Source organism: Gekko japonicus, unplaced genomic scaffold (genome assembly GCF_001447785.1).
Source record: "Gekko japonicus isolate JY-2015 unplaced genomic scaffold, Gekko_japonicus_V1.1 scaffold2223, whole genome shotgun sequence".
NCBI lineage: Eukaryota > Metazoa > Chordata > Lepidosauria > Squamata > Gekkonidae > Gekko > Gekko japonicus.
Window position 1 is genome coordinate 756 of NW_015172072.1, and position 20,773 is coordinate 21,528.

The 20,773-nt window shown below is 51.9% G+C and overlaps 1 protein-coding gene across 1 annotated transcript in view; it reads right to left on the reverse strand.

Moving 5' to 3' along the window:
* Window positions 1–230: 230 nt before the first annotated feature.
* Window positions 231–20,773, reverse strand: part of STRIP2 (striatin interacting protein 2) — a gene marked incomplete at both ends in the record, with an annotated part of 36,194 nt that continues 15,651 nt past the window's right edge. Inside the window, 10 exons of the mRNA XM_015420858.1 lie at window positions 231–435; window positions 1,232–1,336; window positions 6,452–6,518; window positions 8,366–8,466; window positions 9,239–9,365; window positions 11,110–11,207; window positions 13,068–13,142; window positions 14,536–14,607; window positions 15,679–15,742; window positions 16,982–17,047. Coding sequence (XP_015276344.1) covers window positions 231–435; window positions 1,232–1,336; window positions 6,452–6,518; window positions 8,366–8,466; window positions 9,239–9,365; window positions 11,110–11,207; window positions 13,068–13,142; window positions 14,536–14,607; window positions 15,679–15,742; window positions 16,982–17,047 — 980 coding nt within the window. The remainder of the gene's footprint in view (window positions 436–1,231; window positions 1,337–6,451; window positions 6,519–8,365; window positions 8,467–9,238; window positions 9,366–11,109; window positions 11,208–13,067; window positions 13,143–14,535; window positions 14,608–15,678; window positions 15,743–16,981; window positions 17,048–20,773) is intronic.

The following is a 20,773-nucleotide window of genomic DNA, read 5'->3' on the forward strand; positions in this document are numbered from 1 at the left end:
TGCTGGACCTCCTGAGGGCACCTGGTGTTTCTGGCCACTGTGTGACAGAGTGTTGGACTGGATGGGCCATTGGCCTGATCCGACATTGGCTTCTCTTATGTTCTTATGTCCCTCTGTGGCTATTATATTATATTATATCCATCTATGGCCAACATGGCTTCCCTTATGTTTTCATGGTTTTTATCAGCTGGCGCAGAAACTGGAAATCAAGAGGCTCTCCCCCCACTCACCGTTGCCATAAGCCCAGTCGTCGTTCATGCGGTGGCGCACTTTCTGGTAGATGGCAGACATGGTCTTCATGTTGCTCTTGCGCCACTGGCGCCCCAGGTACTTGGTCTGGATCTTCAGCAGCTTCAGGACGTAGAGCTGCATCATGGCTTGCTTCACTTTCAGGGCCCGCTTCAGGATCGGCGCCGACTTGAACACCACCAGCATCTACCCGCGCACCACGGAGGGAAGACGCAAGAGAACTGTACTAACGTGCATTTCTTCTGAGAGCTCTTTAAGGCCTTATAATGCACGGTCAGTAGAAAACAGCAAGAGTCCAGAAGCACCTTGAAGACTAACAAAATTTGTGGCAGGGGAGGAGCTTTCGTGAGTCACAGCGTGAGCCACTGTGTGAGACAGGAGGCTGGACTAGATGGACCCCTGGTCTGATCCAGCAGGGCTCTCCTGATGTTCCTATGAAGGCCTCGGCCTCTCTGCCCTGTTGTTGGCCCTCCAGAGGAACTGGTTGGCTCCTGTGTGAGACAGGATGCTGGATTAGGTAGACCACTGGTCTGATCCAGCAGGGCTCTCCTGATGTTCTTATGAAGGCCTCAGCCTCCAGAGGAACTGGCTGGCCCGTGTGAGACACAGGATGCTGGACTGGATGAACTACAGGTCTGACCCAGCAGGGCTCTTCTGATGTTCTTATGAAGGCCTCGGCCTCTCTGCCCTGTTGCTGGTCCTCCAGAGGAACTGGTTGGCCCCTGTGTGAGACACAGGATGCTGGGCCAGATAGACCCTTCATTGGTCTGATCCAGCAGGGCTCTTCTGATGTTCTTATGCCCACCTCCAGGTGGGGCCTAGAGATCTCCCAGTATTCCAGTTGATCTCCAGACGATACAGATCAGCTCCCCAGGAGAAACTGACTGTTTTGGAGACTGGGCTCTATGACACTGTACCCGGATGCGGTCTCTCCCCCTCCCCAACCCCCCCTCCCAGGCCAGCAGGCCAGCCCCCTCCTCACCATCGTCCGGGAATGTTTCCACTTGGTCAGTTTGTTGAGGATCCTCAGTAGGTTGATGCAAGAGAAAAGGTTCCGCCAGCAGAACTGGTTGTTGTCTCCCGTCTCCTGCAAACGAACAGGAAGGTGGAAAAAAATGACACTTCTGTCGCTGGTAGAGAGACCTAGGCAGGGCTCTTTTTGTAGAAAAAGCCCAGCTGGAACTCATTAGCCTACTAGGCCACACCCCTGACAGCGCAACTCATTGGCATTATAGGCCACACCCCCATGTTACTAGAAGTGTGCTCATCCAGCCACACCCACCTTTTGCTTCTTATTCTGTTTACCTTGTTTGTTGTCAAAACCCAGGGCCTTTTTTGTAGCAGGAACCCCTTTGCATGTTAGGCCACCCCCCCTAATGTAGCCAATCCTAATGAGTTTCTGCTGTTGGGTGTGGCAGATTATGCTAATGAAGTTCCTGCTGGGCGTGGCCAACTTGGGAGCCCGCCGGAACTCCGTTCCTGTGCGTTCCTGCCCCAAAATAGCCCTGGACCTAGGTTTGAATCCCTGCCCTGTTGTGAAAACTTGCTGGGGTGATCGTGGGCCAGTCACACACACACACACACACACACTTAAGCCTCACCTACCACACCTACCTCACAGGATTGTTGTGAGGATAAAAGGGAGGCGAGGAGAACGACCTAAGACGCTCAGGGATCCCATTGGGGACAAAACTGAGATATAAATGAAACAGATAAATATTTACAACTCTGTGCAAAAAACTTTCTTTTGTCTGGGGCAAGTGAGGCTCTGTATTCTTGGTGCTGGGGGGGGGGTCAACTGTGGGAGGGGCTTCTAGTGTCCTGGCCCCACTGATGGACCTCCTGATGGCAGCTGGTGTTTTTGGCCACTGTGTGACACAGAGTATTGGACTGGATGGGCCATTGGCCTGATCCAGCGTTTGCTTCTCTTGTCTTCTTATGTCTGGGGCAGGTGATGCTCTGTATTCTTGGTGCTTGGGCCCCAATGCCGGTGGACCTCCTAATGGCCCCTGGTTTTTGGACACTGTGTGACACAGAGTGCTGGACTGGATAGGCCACTGGCCTGATCCAACAGGTCTCCTCTTGTGTTCTTATACTTAGGGAGCAGTGATGCTCTGTCTTCTTGGTAATGTGGGGCAAGAATGGGGGTGCTCCTGGAGTTCTGGCCTCACTGCTGGACCTCCTGATGTGTGACACAGAATGTTGGACTGGATGGGCCACTGGCCTGATCCAACAGGGCTTCTCTTACATTCTGAAACTCCTGTGGCAGGTCCGTTCCCTCACTCAATATCTGCGCCTTTGATTTTTTTGTACCTAATTTGTACCGCTTCATGCCAGTCTTCATTCATACTCTGACTTTCTTCCCAATGGGATAATTGTCCCTCAGTCGCCCTGGCTGGTAATTCCCCATTTCATCCTCACAACAACCCTGTGAGGTAGGTTAGGCCAAGCATGTGTGGGGGGGCCCGGTTTATTCAAGCCACAGGTACAGCCAGTACAGATCTACGATGGCAGAGATTCCAAACAGGTTTTCTCCTTCCAGGGACAGATGCTCCTCCATTTTGGGGAGCGGAGGTGCAATTCCACTCTGCTCTGAATCTAAAGTTCATCCCTGCCACCCCCCGCTGCTGCTGATTTCTAGATGCACTAAGTGCATCCAAGTGAATTTGTCCCCATCCTAATTTTGTCAAGAAGAAGAAGAGGAGACGCCTGGGCTATCCAGGTCAGGGCGGAAAACTCACTGTTGATGAACAGCGAAACCAGAGTTTGCAGAAACTGCCACTAGAGGGCACTGTTGTCTCAGGGGAAAGGTCCGGCACAAATCCACATCTGGAGTCATTCCCCCACCCCCGAGTAAGACTCATTTCAAAGTGGGACCCGGCCCAACCAAGACCCATTTCCAGGCACCCTGGGGGCTCCTCTCGTTCATGAAGTCCTTAAAAGAAATTCAAACCTTGCCTACATGCACATTTGCTAGCCTCTTGCCTACCCTAATGAGGGCCAAAAGGAAGGGTTTAAATCCCGTCCAATAAAATAAATACGGTAGGCGACGGATACTATTTGAATGGCTCCCTGCAATTAATCCCCCCCCATCGAGTAAAGAACTAGCACAAAAGGGGGGAAAGAGACAGGCAAGCATTTGCTTCCCTTATCTGCTAGTTTTCTGCTTGCAAGGGATCATGGGAAAATGCCTGTCTCCCATGTACTGAAGCGATACAGATGCCATTCTACTATGCTAGGATTTCATAGAATCATAGAATGTTAGAGTTGGAAGGGACCTTGCAGGTCATCTAGTCCAACCCTTTGCACTCTGCAGGAGCACAGCCGAAAGATAGCCCAGCAACATACCCGAGAGATGGTCGTCCAGCCTCCGCTTGAAAACGTCCAGCAAAGGAGCACCCACCACCTCCAGAGGCAGTCTGTCCCACTGCTCAACCACTCTAATAGTTAGGAAGTTTCTCCTGATATTTAGCCAGTAACGACTCCCTTGTAATTCCCACCTGTTAGATCTAGTCTTACAATCCGGAGCAAGAGAGAATAGATCTCCATCTTCTACATGACAGCCCTTCAAATGCTTGAAGACTGCAATCATGTCCCCTCTAAGCCTTCTCTTTCCCAGGCTAAACAGACCCAGCTCTCTCAGCCTTTCCTCATAAGACTTGGATTCCAACCCTCCCACCATCCTGGTTGCCCTCTTCTGGACACGCTATGTGGAGGAGTGGGGAATCAAACCCGGTTCTCCCAGATTAGAGTCCGCCCTCCTAACCACCACACCAAACTGGCTACACGGCACCAAACAGGAAATACTACTTTACATCAGGACGGACGAAAGAAAAAACTCATTTACACAAGAGTGATTAAAATGTGGCATTTGCTGCCAGAGGATGTAGTGACGGCCACAGGAATAAACAGCTTGAAAAGGGGATGAGAGATTCATGGAGGAGAAGTCGGTCAATGGCTACTAGCCAATGTTCCCTCTAAGCTGAGTTAGTGTGAGCTGGCTCACAGTTTTTTGGCCTCCGGCTCACACATTGTTTGTTTCGGCTCAGGAAGGAGGGCTCCAGAGCAAACTAATCTATGCAGCAGCCCAATCACTTGCTCACAACTTTAATGCCAAGAGCTCAAGAAGTAGAATTTTTGCTCACAAGACTCCACACCTTAGAGGGAGCGTTGCTACTAGCTTGTGAGAGAGGGCCAGTTTGGTGTAGTGGTTAAGTGCGCGGACTCTAATCTGGGAGAACTGGGTTTGATTCCCCACTCCTCCACTTGCACCTGGCTGGATGACCTTGGGCAAGCCGTAGTTCTGATAAGAGCTGTTCTTGATAAAAGAGCAATTTCTGTCAAGAGCTCTCTCAGCCCCACCTACCTCACAGGGTGTCTAAAGGTGTCCCAGAGCAGCTTACAAACGCCTTTCCCTTCCCCTCCCCACCACAGACACCCTGTGAGGCGGGTGGGGCTGAGAGAGCTCTCTTGATAACTGCTCTTGAGAGAAGAAGAGATTGGGTTTATACCCCATGGCCCTTCACTACCCAAAGGTGTCCCAGAGTGGCTTACAAACTCCTTTCCCTTCCCCTCCCCACCACAGACACCCTGGGAGGCAGGTGGGGCTGGGAGAGCTCTCTTGAGAGAAGAAGAGATTGGATTTATACCCCATGGCCCTTCACTACCGGAAGAAGTCTCAGAGTGGCTCACAAACGCCTTTCCCTTCCCCTCCCCACAACAGACACCCTGAGAGGCAGGTGGGGCTGAGAGAGCTCTGACAGAAACTGCTCTTGAGAGAAGAAGAGATTGGATTTATGCCCCACCCTTCACTACCCAGAGGAGTCTCAGAGTGGCTCACAATCCTTCCCCTTCCCCTCCCCACAACAGACACCTTCTGAGGTAGGTGGGGCTGAGAGAGCTCTGACAGAAACTGCTCTTTTTCAAGAACAGCTCCGACAGAACTATGGCTCGCCCAAGGTCATCCAGCAGCTGCAAGTGGAGGCGTGGGGAATCAAACCCAGTTCTCCCAGATTAGAGTCCGCGCACTTCACCACGACACCAAACTGGCTCTCACACCAAACTGTCAAGAAGGATGTTATTATACTAATTTTACAGAGGACGGATCGAGGTGAAAAAAAGGCTGCAGTTGGGAACCTGGGATACAAGAAATCACAACGGACAAAAGAAGAAGAGACTGGATTTATACCCCACCCTTCACTACCCAAGGGAGTCTCACAGCCACTGACCATCTCCTTTCCCTTCCCTTTTCTGACAATAGACAACCCACGAGGGAGGTGGGGCTGAGAGAGCTCTTTCGAGGACTCCTTGTGAGAGAGCAGCTCCGAGAGAACTTGTGACTGACCCAAGGTCACACCAGTGGCTGCACGTGGAGGAGTGGGGAATCAAGCCCGGTTCTCCCAGATTAGAGTCCGCGGTCCTAACCACCACACCAAACTGGCTACACGGCACCAAACAGGAAATACTACTTTACATCAGGACAGACGAAAGAAAAAACTCATTTACACGAGAGTGATTAAAATGTGGCATTCGCAGCCAGAGGATGTAGTGACGGCCACAAGAATAAGCAGCTTGAAAAGGGGATGAGATAGATTCATGGAGGAGAAGTCGGTCAATGGCTACTAGCCAATGTTCCCTCTAAGCTGAGTTAGTGTGAGCTGGCTCACAGTTTTTTGTTCTCCGGCTCACACATTGTTTGTCTCGGCTCAGGAAGGAGGGCTCCAGAGAAAACTAACCTATGCAGCAGCCCAATCGCTCGCTCACACCTTTAATGCCGGTAGCTCACAAAGTAGAATTTTTGCTCACAAGACTCCACATCTTAGAGGGAGCGTTGCTACTAGCTTGTGAGAGAGAGCCAGTTTGGTGTAGTGGAGTGGACTCTAATCTGGGAGAACCGGGTTTGATTCCCCACTCCTCCACTTGCACCTGGCTGGATGACCTTGGGCAAGCCGTAGTTCTCCCAGAGCTGTTCTTGAAAAAGAGCAGTTTCTGTCAAAAACTCTCTCCGCCTCACCTACCTCCCAGGGTGTCTGTTGTGGGGAGGGGAAGGGTAAGGAGTTTGTAAGCCGCTCTGGAACTCCTTTGGGTAGTGCTGGCTGGCCCCTGTGTGAGACCGGATGCTGGACTGGATGGACCACTGGACTGATCCAGCATGGGTAGGCAGGCCCTTCTTACATTCTTACGTCATTTTCCTTCCACTTACCAAACTTTCTGCATTGAGCTCCGGTAACTCATGGACTGTGCAGGCGGGATAATCCAGGACTGAGATGCTTCAGGGAGACAGAAAGGGACAGCGCCGGGCATTTATTTATTTTATCGATAAACTCACATTTTAGAAACCGTTACAACCAACTCCCTCAAACATACATTACTGAAACGTTTTAAAAAACAGAGTTAAAAAAACCATACAAAACATAAAGACATGGGTTAGGAAGGAGGGGAATCACCGAGGGAAATTAACGAATTACCGTCTGGCCGTGTGTGTTGTATAGCCAGGAGATCCTAAGATTGTCTGGCCGCCACAAGTTCCAGCTCTTTTTAGCATTATGCACCACTGGGGGGCGAGTTAGACTTGGGGTTTTTTTTTAAAGCAACAGGCATTTCAGAGGTGGTTTGCCCTTGCCTGCCCCTGCATCCCAGCCCTGGTATACCATGGAGGTCGCCCATCAAAGGACTAGCTGGGGCTGACCCTGCTTAGCTTCTGAGATCTGACGGGATCAGGTTAGCCTGGGCCAGCCAGGTCACTGAGGGAATGCCAAACGAAACAAAGAAGTCTTCACCCGCCAGTAGAAAACGGTGACGGAAGAGGGCGGACAATTTTTTCGGGTTCCAGAGCTTTGGGGCCACTACCAAGAAGGCCTCCTCCTGGGTTGCCCCACCTGCCTAATCACGGAAGGCAGGAGCATCCAGAGCGGGGGCCCTGCAGGTGCTTGTAATGGTTGGGAAGAGGAGGAAGAGGAAGAAGAAGAGGAAGAGGAGAATAAGGAGGAAGAGGAAGAAGAGGAAGAGGAGGAAGAGAAGAAAAAGAGGAGGAAGAGATTTATACCCTGCCCTTCACCACCTTAAGGAGTCTCACAGCATCTTATAATCTCCTCTCCCTTCCCCTCCCCAAAACAGACACCCTGTGAGCAATGCTCCCTCTAAGCTATGGAGTTCTGTGTGCAAAAATTGTTCTTGGTGGGCTGCTGGCATTGAAGTTGTGAGCAGGTGATTTGGCTACTGCATAATTAGTTCGCTCTGGAGCCCTCCTTCCTGAGCTAAGACAAAAATGTGTAAGCCAGAGGCTAAAAAACTGTGAGCTGGCTCACGCTGACTCAGCTTACAGGGAACACTGCCTGTGAGGTAGGTGGGGCTGAGAGAGCTCTGACAGAAACTGCTCTTCTTCAAGAACAGCTGTGGCAGAACTATGGCTTACCCAAGGTCATCCAACAGCTGCAGGTGGAGGAGTTGGGGCTGAGGGTGCTCTTTCAAGAACCACCCTTGAGAGAACAGCTCTGAGAGAACTTGTGACTGACCCAAGGTCACACAGGCAGCTGCATGTGGAGGAGGAGTGGGAAATCAAACCCGGGTTCCGCAGATTAGTGCTCCTGGCCAGTCCAGCATTCCCTCTAAGCTGAGCTAGTGTGAGCTAGCTCACCGTTTTTTAGCCTCCGCCTCACACATTTTTGCCCTCGCTCAGGAAGGAGGGCTCCAGAGCAAACTGATTGATGCAGCAGCCAAATCTCCCGCTCACCACTTTCATGCCAGCAGCTCACAAAGTAGGATTTCTGCTCACTACAGCGCTCAGAGGGAGCCTTGCTGGCCACTACACCAAACCGGCTCTCCTCAGTTCCCTGCCGCTACAGATCGTTTACAAAAGTAGGATTTCTGCTCACAAGACTACAGAGCTCAGAGGGAGCATTCCCTCCCCTGTGAAATATGTGGCCCTAGGTAGGTTAATTAACTACTACAAATAATAGTAGTACAGTTGTAAACCGCTCTGAGGACCCCTTAGGGATCAAGGGTGGTATATAAACCAAAGGTAAATAAATAAATAAATAAAAAATTTAAAACAGCCTCGGGGCCTGCGAGGGGAAAGGACCCGGGGAAGGGGCTTCATTGGCCTGTACACCATTACCTGTTTTTGGCAGTTATGTAGGACATGATGTTTTGGTTGAAGAACTTCAGGATTAGCGGGATGCAGTTGGCAAACACCAGGTGTTGCGAGACGTATTCAAACTGGAAAAAAAATAAGAGGAAAGGGATTGGGTGCTCGCAGCACACGGCGCTCGCCAGTTCTGCCAAAAGTCCTGTCAGCCGCTGGGTTTAGACATCTCCATCACGTGTGTGAGAACTGCAGTCATCAATCAGAAGCCTGGGGTCTTCTGGGCTTTTGTGGGACTGCAGTCATCGTGTGGTAGCCTGGGCTGTTTCAGGCCTTCACATTGCTTCGAGAACTGCAGCCATCACGTGGTAGCCAGGGCTGTTTCTGGCCTTCACGATGCCGCAAGAACTGCAGCCATCATGTGGTAGCCATGGCTGTTTCAGGCCTTCACGATGCCGCAAGAACTGCAGTCATCACTTGGTAGCCTGGGCTATTTCAGGCCTTCATGATGCCGCAAGAATTGCAGCCATCACGTGGTAGTTAGGCTGTTTCAAGCCTTCGCGATGCTGCAAGAACTGCAGTCATCACGTGGTATTCAGGGCTGTTTCAGGCCTTCGCGATGCCGCAAGAACTGCAGTCATCACGTGGTAGCCAGGGCTGTTTCAGGCCTTCGCGATGCTACAAGAATTGCAGTCATCACATGGAAACCTGGGCCATTTTAGGCCTCCGTGACCCTGCTTCAAACCAGGCAAGAAATTGGGACTCAGTCCAGTAAGCACAGTGAAATGCTCCCGAACGACAGATAAATCTGTTTTAAAAAAAACCCAGCAGTAATGCAACTCTCAGCGGAGGAGCCGAGGGACAGGAAAGCCCGTTTGAGCTCTTCGAGCCCCCCGGGAAGCTCACCTGATAAACGTGGTTCAGCTTGAAATGCTTCAGGAGCAGGAGCAGCAGAGCCGAGATGCTCTTCACAATGATCTCCTTGTGCCGGTTCACGTCGATGCCCAGCTTCATGCTCTGCAGGACGGTGATGCTGGACCAGGAGAAAGAGACCAAACGTGAGAGCGGCCCTGCCGGACCCAACCGAGGGGCGACTGGACCTCACTGTGGCCCACAGAGGCTGTTTCCGGGAAGTCTGCAAGCCGGGCGTGCAAGGCTACAGCTTTCCCGGCCCCCATTATCCAGAGGTACACTGCCTCTGAACATGGAGGTTCCACTTAGCCACTGTAAGACATTCCTTCTATGCAGGGGTCATTTCGTAGAAAAAGAGGTGCAGGGGCTCATTAGCATAACTTATTTGCATACGCCACACCCCCTGACGTCACCGGAAGTGTGTCAGAAGGCAAAACCCACCGCTCAGGCTCCTCTGGACTGTTTTGGATTGCTAGCTATTGGGGGTGGGGGGAGAACGTGCAGCTCTGTCCTCACAGAGAAGGGAGAGCTTGTACCTGAATAAAACTAGCTCTATCGACTTGTCTTAATACAGGGGCCAATCAGTTCCTCTTGAGGACCAACAACAGGGCAGAGAGGCCGAGGCCTTTATAAGAACCTCAGAAGAGCCCTGCTGGGTCAGACCAGTGAAGGTCCATCCAGTCCAGCCTCCTGCCTCACACGGGGGCCAACCAGTTCCTCTGGAGGGCCAACCACAGGGCAGAGAGGCCGAGGCCTTTATAAGAACCTCAGAAGAGCCCTGCTGGGTCAGACCAGTGAAGGTCCATCCAGTCCAGCCTCCTGCCTCACACGGGGGCCAACCAGTTCCTCTGGAGGGCCAACCACAGGGCAGAGAGGCCGAGGCCTTTATAAGAACCTCAGAAGAGCCCTGCTGGGTCAGACCAGTGAAGGTCCATCCAGTCCAGCCTCCTGCCTCACACGGGGGCCAACCAGTTCCTCTGGAGGGCCAACCACAGGGCAGAGAGGCCGAGGCCTTTATAAGAACCTCAGAAGAGCCCTGCTGGGTCAGACCAGTGAAGGTCCATCCAGTCCAGCCTCCTGCCTCACACGGGGGCCAACCAGTTCCTCTGGAGGGCCAACCACAGGGCAGAGAGGCCGAGGTCTTCCCCTGATCAGAACACCAAAAGAGCCCTGCTGGATCAGACCATTGCGGGTCCCTCTAGTCCAGCATCCGGTCTCACCCAGTGGCCAACCTGTTCCTCTGGAGGGCCAACAACGGGGCAGGGAGGCTGAGACCTTGATAAGAACATCAGAAGAACCTTGCTGGATCAGACCAGTGAGGGTCCATCTAGCCCAGCATCCTGTCTCACACAGAGGCCGGCCAGTTCCTCTGGAGGACCAACAAAACGGCACAGAGGCCGAGGCCTTCATAAGAACACCAGAAGAGCCCTGCTGGGTCAGACCAGTGAGGGTCCATCTAGTCCAGCCTCCTGCCTCACACAGCGGCCAGCCAGTTCCTCTGGAAGGGCAACAACAGGGCATGGAGGCCGAGGCCTTCTCCTGATGTAGCTTCCTGGCTCTGGGATTCAGAGAGCTAGTGCCTCCGCATGTGGAGGTTCCCCTCAGTCACCACGGTAATGATGTGTTGCTGCCGGAAAAGACACCCATGAGCTAAGGTCGCTGCCCTCAAACTGAAGGAGCCAGCCTTCCGGAAAGGGGGCGAAACTTATACCCTTCAGTGACGTTGCAAATTTCACTTTCCAAGACCCAAATCCACCCCTTCCTCCTTCCCAGAAACCAGACAGCCCTTCAGCTGCCGCCTAGCTCTATCGGCTCGGAGACAGCCCCGCTCCCCTCCGGCAGCTGTCCGTCAATCAAGGACTCACGGCATCTCTTCAGGTAGGACATCGGCCAGGATGTTGATAGAGTCCGTCTTGGCTTTGGAGGTCGGGGCGGCGGCCAGAAGGATCTTCAGCAACGCTATCTGCAGGAAGCAGGGACGGAAACCGTCAGTCCCTAAAGGAGGGCCCTGCTGTGGTGCCTACAGGTATCTCCTCGCCTCTCTCCCCCCCTTTCATTCTAAGAAGGGGAGGTCTTAAATCCAGCCTGGGTTCCGGGCAGCCTCATCCCATATCCCTCTTCTTTGCAAGGAGTTTCCTGTCCCTCCTGCAAATTGAAGGCCAGACTAAGCTCTGGCGGTTTTGTATGTGACTGCTATTGTAGGACCTGGGTTTTAACTTGTAACGCAAGATCTTAATTATATAATTTTAACTCTATGTACATCAACCCAAAGGAGCTGTGGTGGCTCTGGTGGTTAAGACGCTGAACTGCAAGCTGTGGAACGTCGGTAGTTCAGCAGTTCGAGACCCGGGTGTGCCGCATGACGGAGTGAGCTCCCGTCTCTAGTTCCAGCTCCTGCCAACCTAGCAGTTCGAAAGCAAGAAATTGCAAGTAGATGAATAGGTACCCCTTCGGTGGGAAGGGAACAGCGATCCGTGCGCCTTGGTGTTTAGTCATGCCGGCCACATGACCATGGAAACGTCTTCGGACAGCGCTGGCTCTTCGGCTTGGAAACGGAGATGAGCACTGCAACCCTAGAGTCGGATTCGACTGGCTTTCGAGCAAGGGAACCTTTACCTTTACCTTTAAGCTTAGAACAGGAAGTACTTCTTCCCCCAAAGAGTAATTGACATTTGGAATTCACTGCCCTTGCCTGCCTCTGCAAAGCAACCCTGGACTTCCTCGGTGGTCTCCCATCCAAGTACTAACCAGGGCTGACTAGAGATGTGAAGGCCCGGAAAACCCCCGGAAAAAAAACAGTTTTTTCCCCTGAAGCCTTTTTTGTTTTTTTTCGAAAAATTGAAAAAAGAAAAGAAAAAGGGGGGGGGAGATTGATTATGGAACATTTTATTTTAACATGATGAATCAAGTATTTTAAGAAAAGGTGTTCAAATATTTTCCAAATCATTTCTAAAAAAATATGTATGGTCTCAGATTGATCTGATTTCTGTGGGCATGGAGGACAAGCAAGTCCTAGGTTACAAACTGAACTCTCCAATGCAAGAACAAGATGTATTTCTTCCTTTAGGAGGTGCTGTTGTCACAAGAAAAGAAAAAGGTTTCAGGGTTTTGTTTTTGCATGTGGGCGGGTATTCTGTTTGTAATGACTGTTTGGATGCACTATATTTTAATATGCTAGTTGTGATCATTTCATGCCAAGTAAAAATGTCCATAGTCGTATTTTATATTCCTAAAGTAACAGAATGACTTTCAATATCCGGAGAAGAAAAAAGAAGTGCTAATGTAGCATTTCCCCCCCATAATTTTCCCGAAAATTTCCGTTCCCCTCCCTGAAAAAACCCGGGTTTTTTTCCCGTGCTTCAAAATTTCCGGAAATTTTACATCTCTAGGGCTGACCCTGTTAGTTCCCCAGCTCCGACAAGTCCAAACTAAGCTGGGCCATCCAGATCTTTTGCAAGCCTGCTTCCTTAAAGGTGCCAATGGATTGAAGCAGAGATGTCATGCATCGAATCCAGGACCCCCTCCACGCACCCCTGCAAAACAAAGAAGCCGTCCCTCCCCGCACCCAACTCCACAAGGTCAGTACAGAGGAAGATCGGCAACAATACAAGTGTCTCCCACAAGAACGTGATCAAATCTGGGTAAGTAGATCTAGCCAAGGAGAGCCAGGAGGAACCTACTGCAAGCCCCACAGCACATGTTTGGGCTCGATCCCCAGGATCCTCTCTTTCAACTTTTTCCTACCATTGCAAGAATTCTGAGCGGCCTTCCTGCTTATGCACATACTATGCAGTCTCTTCTAATGCACACACAAGTTACGCACCATGTACTGTGGCAAGTTGTACAACATCGCCCGGTACAGTATTTCACAGGGGGTCTCTTCCACATCCTCTTCCCCCTGGAAGAAGGGGAGGGGCGGGAAAGAAAAGCTGTAAGGCACAGTACGTAAGAGAAGCCCATGTTGGATCAGGCCAGTGGACCACCCAGTCCATCACTCTGTGTCACACAGGGGCCAAAAATACCAGGGGCCATCGGGAAGTCCACCAGTGGGGACAGAACTCCAGAAGCCCTCCCACTGTTGACCCCCCAAGCTCCAAGAATACAGAGCATCCCTTGCCCCAGACATAAGAACATAAGAGAAGCCCATGTTGGATCAGGCCAGTGGCCCACCCAGTCCATCGCTCTGTGTCACAGAGTGGCCAAAAACACCAGGGGCCATCAGGAGGTCCAGCAGTGGGACCAGGACACTAGAAGCCCTCCCACTGTTGCCCACCCCCCAAGCCCCAAGAATACAGGGCATCCCTTGCCCCAGACATAGGAACATAAGAGAAGCCATGTTGGATCAGGCCAATGGCCCACCCAGTCCAACACTCTGTGTCACACGGTGGCCAAAACCCAGGGGCCATCAGGAGGTCCAGCAGTGGGACCAGGACACTAGAAGCCCTCCCACTGTTGCCCACCCCCCAAGCCCCAAGAATACAGGGCATCCCTTGCCCCAGACATAGGAACATAAGAGAAGCCATGTTGGATCAGGCCAATGGCCCACCCAGTCCAACACTCTGTGTCACACGGTGGCCAAAACCCAGGGGCTATAAGGAGGTCCACCAGAGGGGCCGGAACACCCGAAGCCCTCCCACTGTTGCCCTCCAAGCACCAAGAAGACAGAGCATCACTGCCCCAGACAGAGTGTTCCCTCTATACCTTGTGGCTAACAGCCACTAAGAACATAAGAGAAGCCATGTTCGATCAGGCCAGTGGCCCCTCCAGTCCAGCACTCTGTGTCACACAGTGGCCAAAACCCAGGTGCCATCAGGAGGTCCACCAGTGGGGCCAGAACTCCAGAAGTCCTCCCACTTTTGTCACCCAAGCATCAAGAAGATAGAACATCACTGCCCCAGACAGAGTGTCCCCTCTAGACCTTGTGGCTAATAGCCACTGATGGATGTCTGTTCCATATAAGAACATAAGAGAAGCCATGTTGGATCAGACCAATGGCCCCTCCAGTCCAACACTCTGTGTCACACAGTGGCCAAAACCCAGGGGCCATCAGGAGGTCCACCAGCAGGGCCAGAACTCCAGAAGTAGTCAAAAATATGTTCTTAAGGACACATGAAATGAACAAGGGGGACGGAAGCAGAGGAGAGTGATGAGGATGATTGGGGGCCTGGAGACCAAGCCCTATGAGGAAAGGCTGAGGGACTCGGAAATGTTCAGTCCAGAGAAGAGGACATTGGAGGGGGACGGGATGGCTCTCTTGAAGTCTTTGAATAGACCCCTTGGAAGCGGCTTACCAAAGACAAGGGACACTTCTCGAGCTCCTCTTCATTCTTGATCTGCACATCGGAGATGGAAATGTACTTGTGCTGAAGGCAAAGAGGGAGAGGAAGGGAAGAGATCTAAAATCAGGACCCTTAAAACACACAAACACTGGCGAAACGAATGCAGACATGAACACACTTGAAGCTGCCTTCGACTGAATCTGACCCTTGGTCTATCAAGGTCAGTATTGTCTACTCAGACTGGCAGTGGCTCTCCAGGGTCTCGGACAAAAGGTCTTTCCCATCGCCTCCTGCCCGGTCCGTTTTAACTGGCGATGTCGGGGACTGAACCTGGGACCTTCTGCATGCCAAGCAGAGGCTCTGCCACTGAGCCACCGCCTTATATTGAACCAGACCATCTGTCCATCAAGGTCAGTCTTGTCTACTCCGACTGGCAGCATCTCTCCAGGGTCTCAGGCAGAGGTTTTTCCCATCACCTACTGTCAAAGTCCTTTCAGCTGGAGATGCCGGGGATTGAACCTGGGACCTTCTGTATGCCAGGCAGAGGCTCTGCCACTGAGCCACAGTCCCTCTTCACAGCTCTCCAGGGTCTCAGACGGAGGTCTTTCCCATCACCTCCTGCCTGGTCCTTTTTAACTGGAGATGCCGGGGATTGAACCGGGGACCTTCTGCATGCCGAGCTGATGCTCTATCGCTAAGCCATGGTCCCTCCCCTCTAGGAAGCTGCTTTAGCCGCTGTCCCAGCTCTCTATGGTTCAAACTCCCACAGCATCAGGTGCCGCTTGCTTACTTGCTGCGCCCCGAAAGCAGCTGGTCAAAAGAAGGAACTGCAGGAACTTCAAGCCAGCGAACCAACCTGCTAGGTAAAGCCTCTCTAGCCAGGGAGTCGGGAAAGGGCCAGTCCTGCCCCATAATCACTGGAATCCCCGACTAAGAAGTTTCAGCGGATAGCCACATTTGGTCTGCTGTCGAAGAGCCGGATTCAAATCCAGGAGCCCCCGCAGTTTCCCCCTCTGCGCCACCGCCAGGGTGGCCCAACGGATCAGCCACCAGAGTTTGACCCCCAGGAGACAGCTGTGAATTTCACACATGCGAAGACGACGGTGTCTGCAGCCCGCCCACCCCCACTTCTTTGCTAGGAAACTTTGGAACTACCTGCTTCAGAGTCTTCACGCTTTCATGGATGGGGCGCGGGAGGCCGACTAAGGTATCTGTGTCCCTGGGGAAACAGAAAGGAGAAAGGAGGGTGTCAGGACCCACAGCTAATCAACGAAGTACACGCTTCTAGGAAGGTTTTACTTTTATTGAAAAGCCATAGATGCGATAACATGAACACTGTTAGGAATGGCGGGATACCTGTGCGCATAATAGGATATAGGGCATTCGTATGCCCCCCCCCCCTTAGCAATCACCAATTAAGAGTGCTCCCGCGCGCGGGATACTGTTGGACTCTCTAAGGGTTGCGAAGCTGGGAACGGAGACGCTCCCACGGACGACAGACACCACATTCTCCACCAGTACAACATCAAAGATAAGCGTTACAGCTCTGAAGCAATTAAGCGCATGGGAAGGAATGCAAAGCAATACTAAAACATCTCCACACTCATGGCAGCGTAGCTGACAGAGGGGAAGACAGGGAGGGAGCCACGTTCAGGGACAAGTGGCACGAGGTAGGGCCCCCCCCAGAGTTTCTTCCCTCTCCCAGAATGTGGGGTTGCCAGCCTCCAGGAGCAGCCTGGAGATGTCCCAGAATCACAGCTCGTCTCCAGACTGCAGAGATCAGCTCCCCTGGAAGAAACGGCTGCTCTGGAGGGTGACTATATGCCAGGGATGGCCAAACTGCGTCTCGGGAGCCACATGCGGCTCTTTCACACATATTGTGCGGCTCCCGGCAGGGCAGCTGGGGAAGCGAAGGGGAGGCGTGCTTCGTCTCTCTCCCTCCCATCTATTTGCTTTCCTTGTTTTCTCTCTCTCTCTTTCACCCTTTCCTCCCCCCTCTATTTGCTTTCTCTCTCTCTCTCTCTCTTTCTTTCCACCTCTTTCATTCTTTCCACCTTTATATCTTTCTCTCTCTCTCTCTCTCTTAGACAAATAAATATCATTAGCAAACAAATAAATACAATTGGACAAATAAATATCATTATCAGTATCTGTTTTTATCCCTTTTTGTTTTTATTTTTGGCGGTCTCATTTATGATGTTCATAAGAAACAAATTTGCCTGTTTTTAAAATAAAAAACGTGGGTGTAAATATCTGTTCGTGTCTTGCGGCACTCAGGCACCTGAGTTTTATTCTACGTGGCTCTTACGTTGAGCAAGTCTGACCGCCCCCACTACGTACCCCGACGGAGGTCCCTCCCCACTCCAAATCCTGCCCTCCACCCCAGGCTCCACCCCCAAATCTCCAGGAATCTCCTGACCCACAATTGGCAGCTCTGCCCCAGCTGCGTAATACTCACTGGCCGAGGGTGAAGCCAATGAATTTGTTCCTGCTCGCCTCCAGGAAGTGTTCGATATCTTTCTGCCTGGAAGAGAGGAAGAGGAGGAGGAAGAGGAGGAAGAAGAGGGAGGAGGAGGAGACTGGATTTATACCCCGCCCTTCACTACCCAAAGGAGTCTCAGAGCAGCATCCAATCTCCTTTCCCTTCCCCTCCTCACAACAGACACCCTGTGAGGCAGGTGGGGCTGAGAGAGCTCTCTCGAGGACTGCCCTTGAGAGAACAGCTCTTGAGAGGACTTGTGACTGACCCAAGGTCACACCAGCAGCTGCATGTGGAGGCGTGGGGAAGCAAACCTGGTTCTCCTAGATTAGTGTCCGTGCTCCCAACCACTACACCAAGTAGAGGAGCAGTTGTGGGGGGGGGGGAGAAGTAGGCACACATCCTTAACTCAGTATGGGCAACAAATCCCACCGGTAGCTCAGCAGCATGAGAGAAATGCATGAAGCTGCCATGAAGCTCCATCAGTGTCAGTATTGTCTACTCAGACTGGCAGCAGCTCTTCAGGATCTCGGGCAGAGAGATCTGTCCCATCCCCTCCTGCCTGGGCTTTTTCACTGGAGATGGTGAGGTTTGAACATGAGACCTTCTGCATGCCAAGCAGTCGCTCTAGCAGACTTTTAGTCCATCAGAGTCAGTATTGTCTACTCAGACAGGCAGGGGCTCTCCAGGGTCTCAGGCAGAAGTCTTACATTCACGGCTGGTGGACATGCCCTGTTATGGTGCAATGTCGGACCACTGTTCTTAAACTGATTCATGACATTAAAGGTAAAGGTAAAGGTTCCCTTGCTCGAAAGCCAGTCGAGTCCGACTCTAGGGTTGCGGTGCTCATCTCCGTTTCAAAGCCGAAGAGCCAGCGCTGTCCTAAGACGTTTCCGTGGTCATGTGGCCGGCATGACTAGACACCAAGGCGCACGGAACGCTGTGACCTTCCCACCGAAGTGGTACCTATTTCTCTACTTGCCATTTCTTGCTTTTGAACTGCTAGGTTGGCAGGAGCTGGAACTAGAGACGGGAACTCACTCCGTCATGCGGCACCCGGGTCTCGAACTGCTGAACTACCGACCTTCCACAGCCTGCAGTTCGGCGTCTTAACCACTTGAGCCACCGCAGCTCCTGGCTCAAGTAATGACATTACTGGGCACAATATCCCTAAAAGGCCAAAACTTGTCTTGCTTAATTTATGGGAGGGAAAAGATGTTCCTGCTGTCAGGAAAGATCTCATCTCTGATATATCGGTGGCAGCCAAGACTTTAGTGGCTAGGCATTGGCCAAATAGTAAACAGCCATCCTCCATGATGTGGTTTAATAAGTTATGGGAATACCTGGTCATGGAGAAAAGATCAGAAGCTATATCCTTGGCAGAGAATCCAGAGTTCCAATCAGGTTTTTTGAAATGCTGGTTTCCCTTTCTTGAGTATGTGGAAAGACACGGTAAGCTGAAAAAAGGCACTTCCAGATACTTTGAAGGTTATAGCTATATATTGAATAGCTGTTTGGTTTTACTGCCCTTGTGCTTTTTTTGTTATTAATTATGTTTTTATTGTAGTGGTTCCCTAATAGTATGTGCTATTGTAAATCGTTGCTGTATTATATAAGAAAAAGTTATTTATTTAAAGAAGAAGTCTTCCCCATCACCTCCTGCCTGGTCCTTTTTAACTGGAGCTGCCGGGGACTGAACCGGGGACCTTCTGCATGCCAAGCAGAGGCTTTGCCACTGAGCCACGGCCCCTCTTTACAGCTCTCCAGGGTCTCAGGATGAGGTCTTTCCCATCCCCTCCTGCCTGGTCCTTTTAACTGGAGATGCCGGGGATTGAGCCTGGGACCTTCTGCATGCCAAGCAGAGGCTCTGCCACTGAGCCACAGCCCCTCTTTACAGCTCTCCAGGGTCTCGGGTGGAGGTCTTTCCCATCCCCTCCTGCCTGGTCCTTTTAACGGGAGATGCCGGGGATTGAACCTGGGACCTTCTGCACGCCAAGGAGATGTTCTGCTACTGAGCCACGGCCCCTCTTTACAGCTCTCCAGGGTCTCAGGCAGATGTCTTTCCCATCCCCTCCTGCCTGGTCCTTTTAACGGGAGATGCCGGGGATTGAACCTGGGACCTTCTGCACGCCAAGCAGAGGCTCTGCCACTGAGCCACGGCCCCTCCCCAAGCCATCTTGCAGCCTCCAGCTCTGCAGAACGGAGCGGCATTTGCGCTCAGAAGAGCGAACACCCAGAGGTGAAAGATTCCTTCTGAAATCTGATATTTTTTAGGCCAAGGACAGCACTTGAGTGGATTGGTCAAGCCCCGCCTGAGGGGGCTCAGTTGATTTCCTCAAAGGAAGAATGAACCAGCACCAGAGAGCAACCTCACTGTTTATGACCCACAGGGCTTGTTCGAGAGAAGCCCGTTTGGCCCTGAAAGGCCGCTCTGAACAGGTGGAAAGAAAACAATGCGATGAATAGGACAAGAGGACACAACCCACGCCGGAATCCCGTGGACTACATCTGGGCCACAAGAACGTCAAGCACAAATATTGGATGGGGGATACATTTCTGGGGAGTGGTGTATGCGAACGAGATCTTGGGGTAGGGGTGGACTGGAAACTGAATATGAGCCATCAGTGTGATGCGGTGGCAAAAAAGGCAAATTCAGTCTTGGGTTGTATTAAAAGGGCCATAGCATCGAAATCGCAGGAGGTCATCGCCCCTCTCTGTATACTGCCTGGGTCAGGCCGCACCTGGAGCCCTGTGTGCAGTTCTGGAGGCCTCACTTCCAAAAGGATGTGGGCAAAATCAAGAGGGTGCAGAAGAGAGCGACGGGGACGATCAGGGGTCTGGAGACTGAGCCCTACGAGGAAAGGCTGAGGGCCCTGGGAATGTTTAGTTTGGAGAAGAGGAGACTTGAGGGGGGACAGGATTGCTCTCTTTAAATATCTGAAAGGCTGTCATGTGGAGGAGGGCAAGGAACTGTTGCAGTGGGCAGCAGAGAAGAGGACCCGAAGCAACGGGATTAAATTACAGGCAGAAAGGTATCGGCTGGATATTGGGAAACACTTTTTCCTGGTCAGAGTGGTTCAGAGGCGGAATCAGCTGCCCAGGGAGGTGGCGAGCTCCCCTTCACTGGCAGCTTTGAAGAAGAGGCTGGATGAATATTTGTCAGGGATGCTTTAGGCTGGTCCTGCATTGGGCAGGGGGTTGGGCTAGATGGTCTGTATGGCCCCTTCCAGCTCTATGGTTCTACGACAGGACCACCTTGCCCCACATGTTCCCCCAAGAGCACTATGGTCTGGGGCCCAAAATCTGTTAGTCATCCCGGGGCCCAAGGAAATTAAACTAGCTGCGACCAGGGTCAGGGCTTTTTCGGTGGCGGCTCCTACCTGGTGGAATGAGCTCCCGGGGGAGATCTGGGTCCTGCGGGACCATATGCAGTTCCGCAGGGCCTGCAAGACAGAGCTCTTCCGCCAGGCCTTTGAGTAGGAGCCGCCACCTAGGGCTGCCAAATCGTATCTTAAGGGATGCATCAACGAGGCCCAAGGAAGAAGCTGGAAATCGTAGAAGAGCTGCGGCCATCGTCACTGGACACGTACTTTATGGGAGTACCATCTGTAACTGTGGAGTTACCATCTTGGACTTAGGACATTAGTAACGGATTGAACACTGTGGTTTTAATGTTGAATGTTTTATTATGTTTTTATATGTTTTATCTCGGCATGGCTGTTGTCCTGCCCTTGTCAGCCGCCCTGAGCCCACTGAGGAGGGCGGGATATA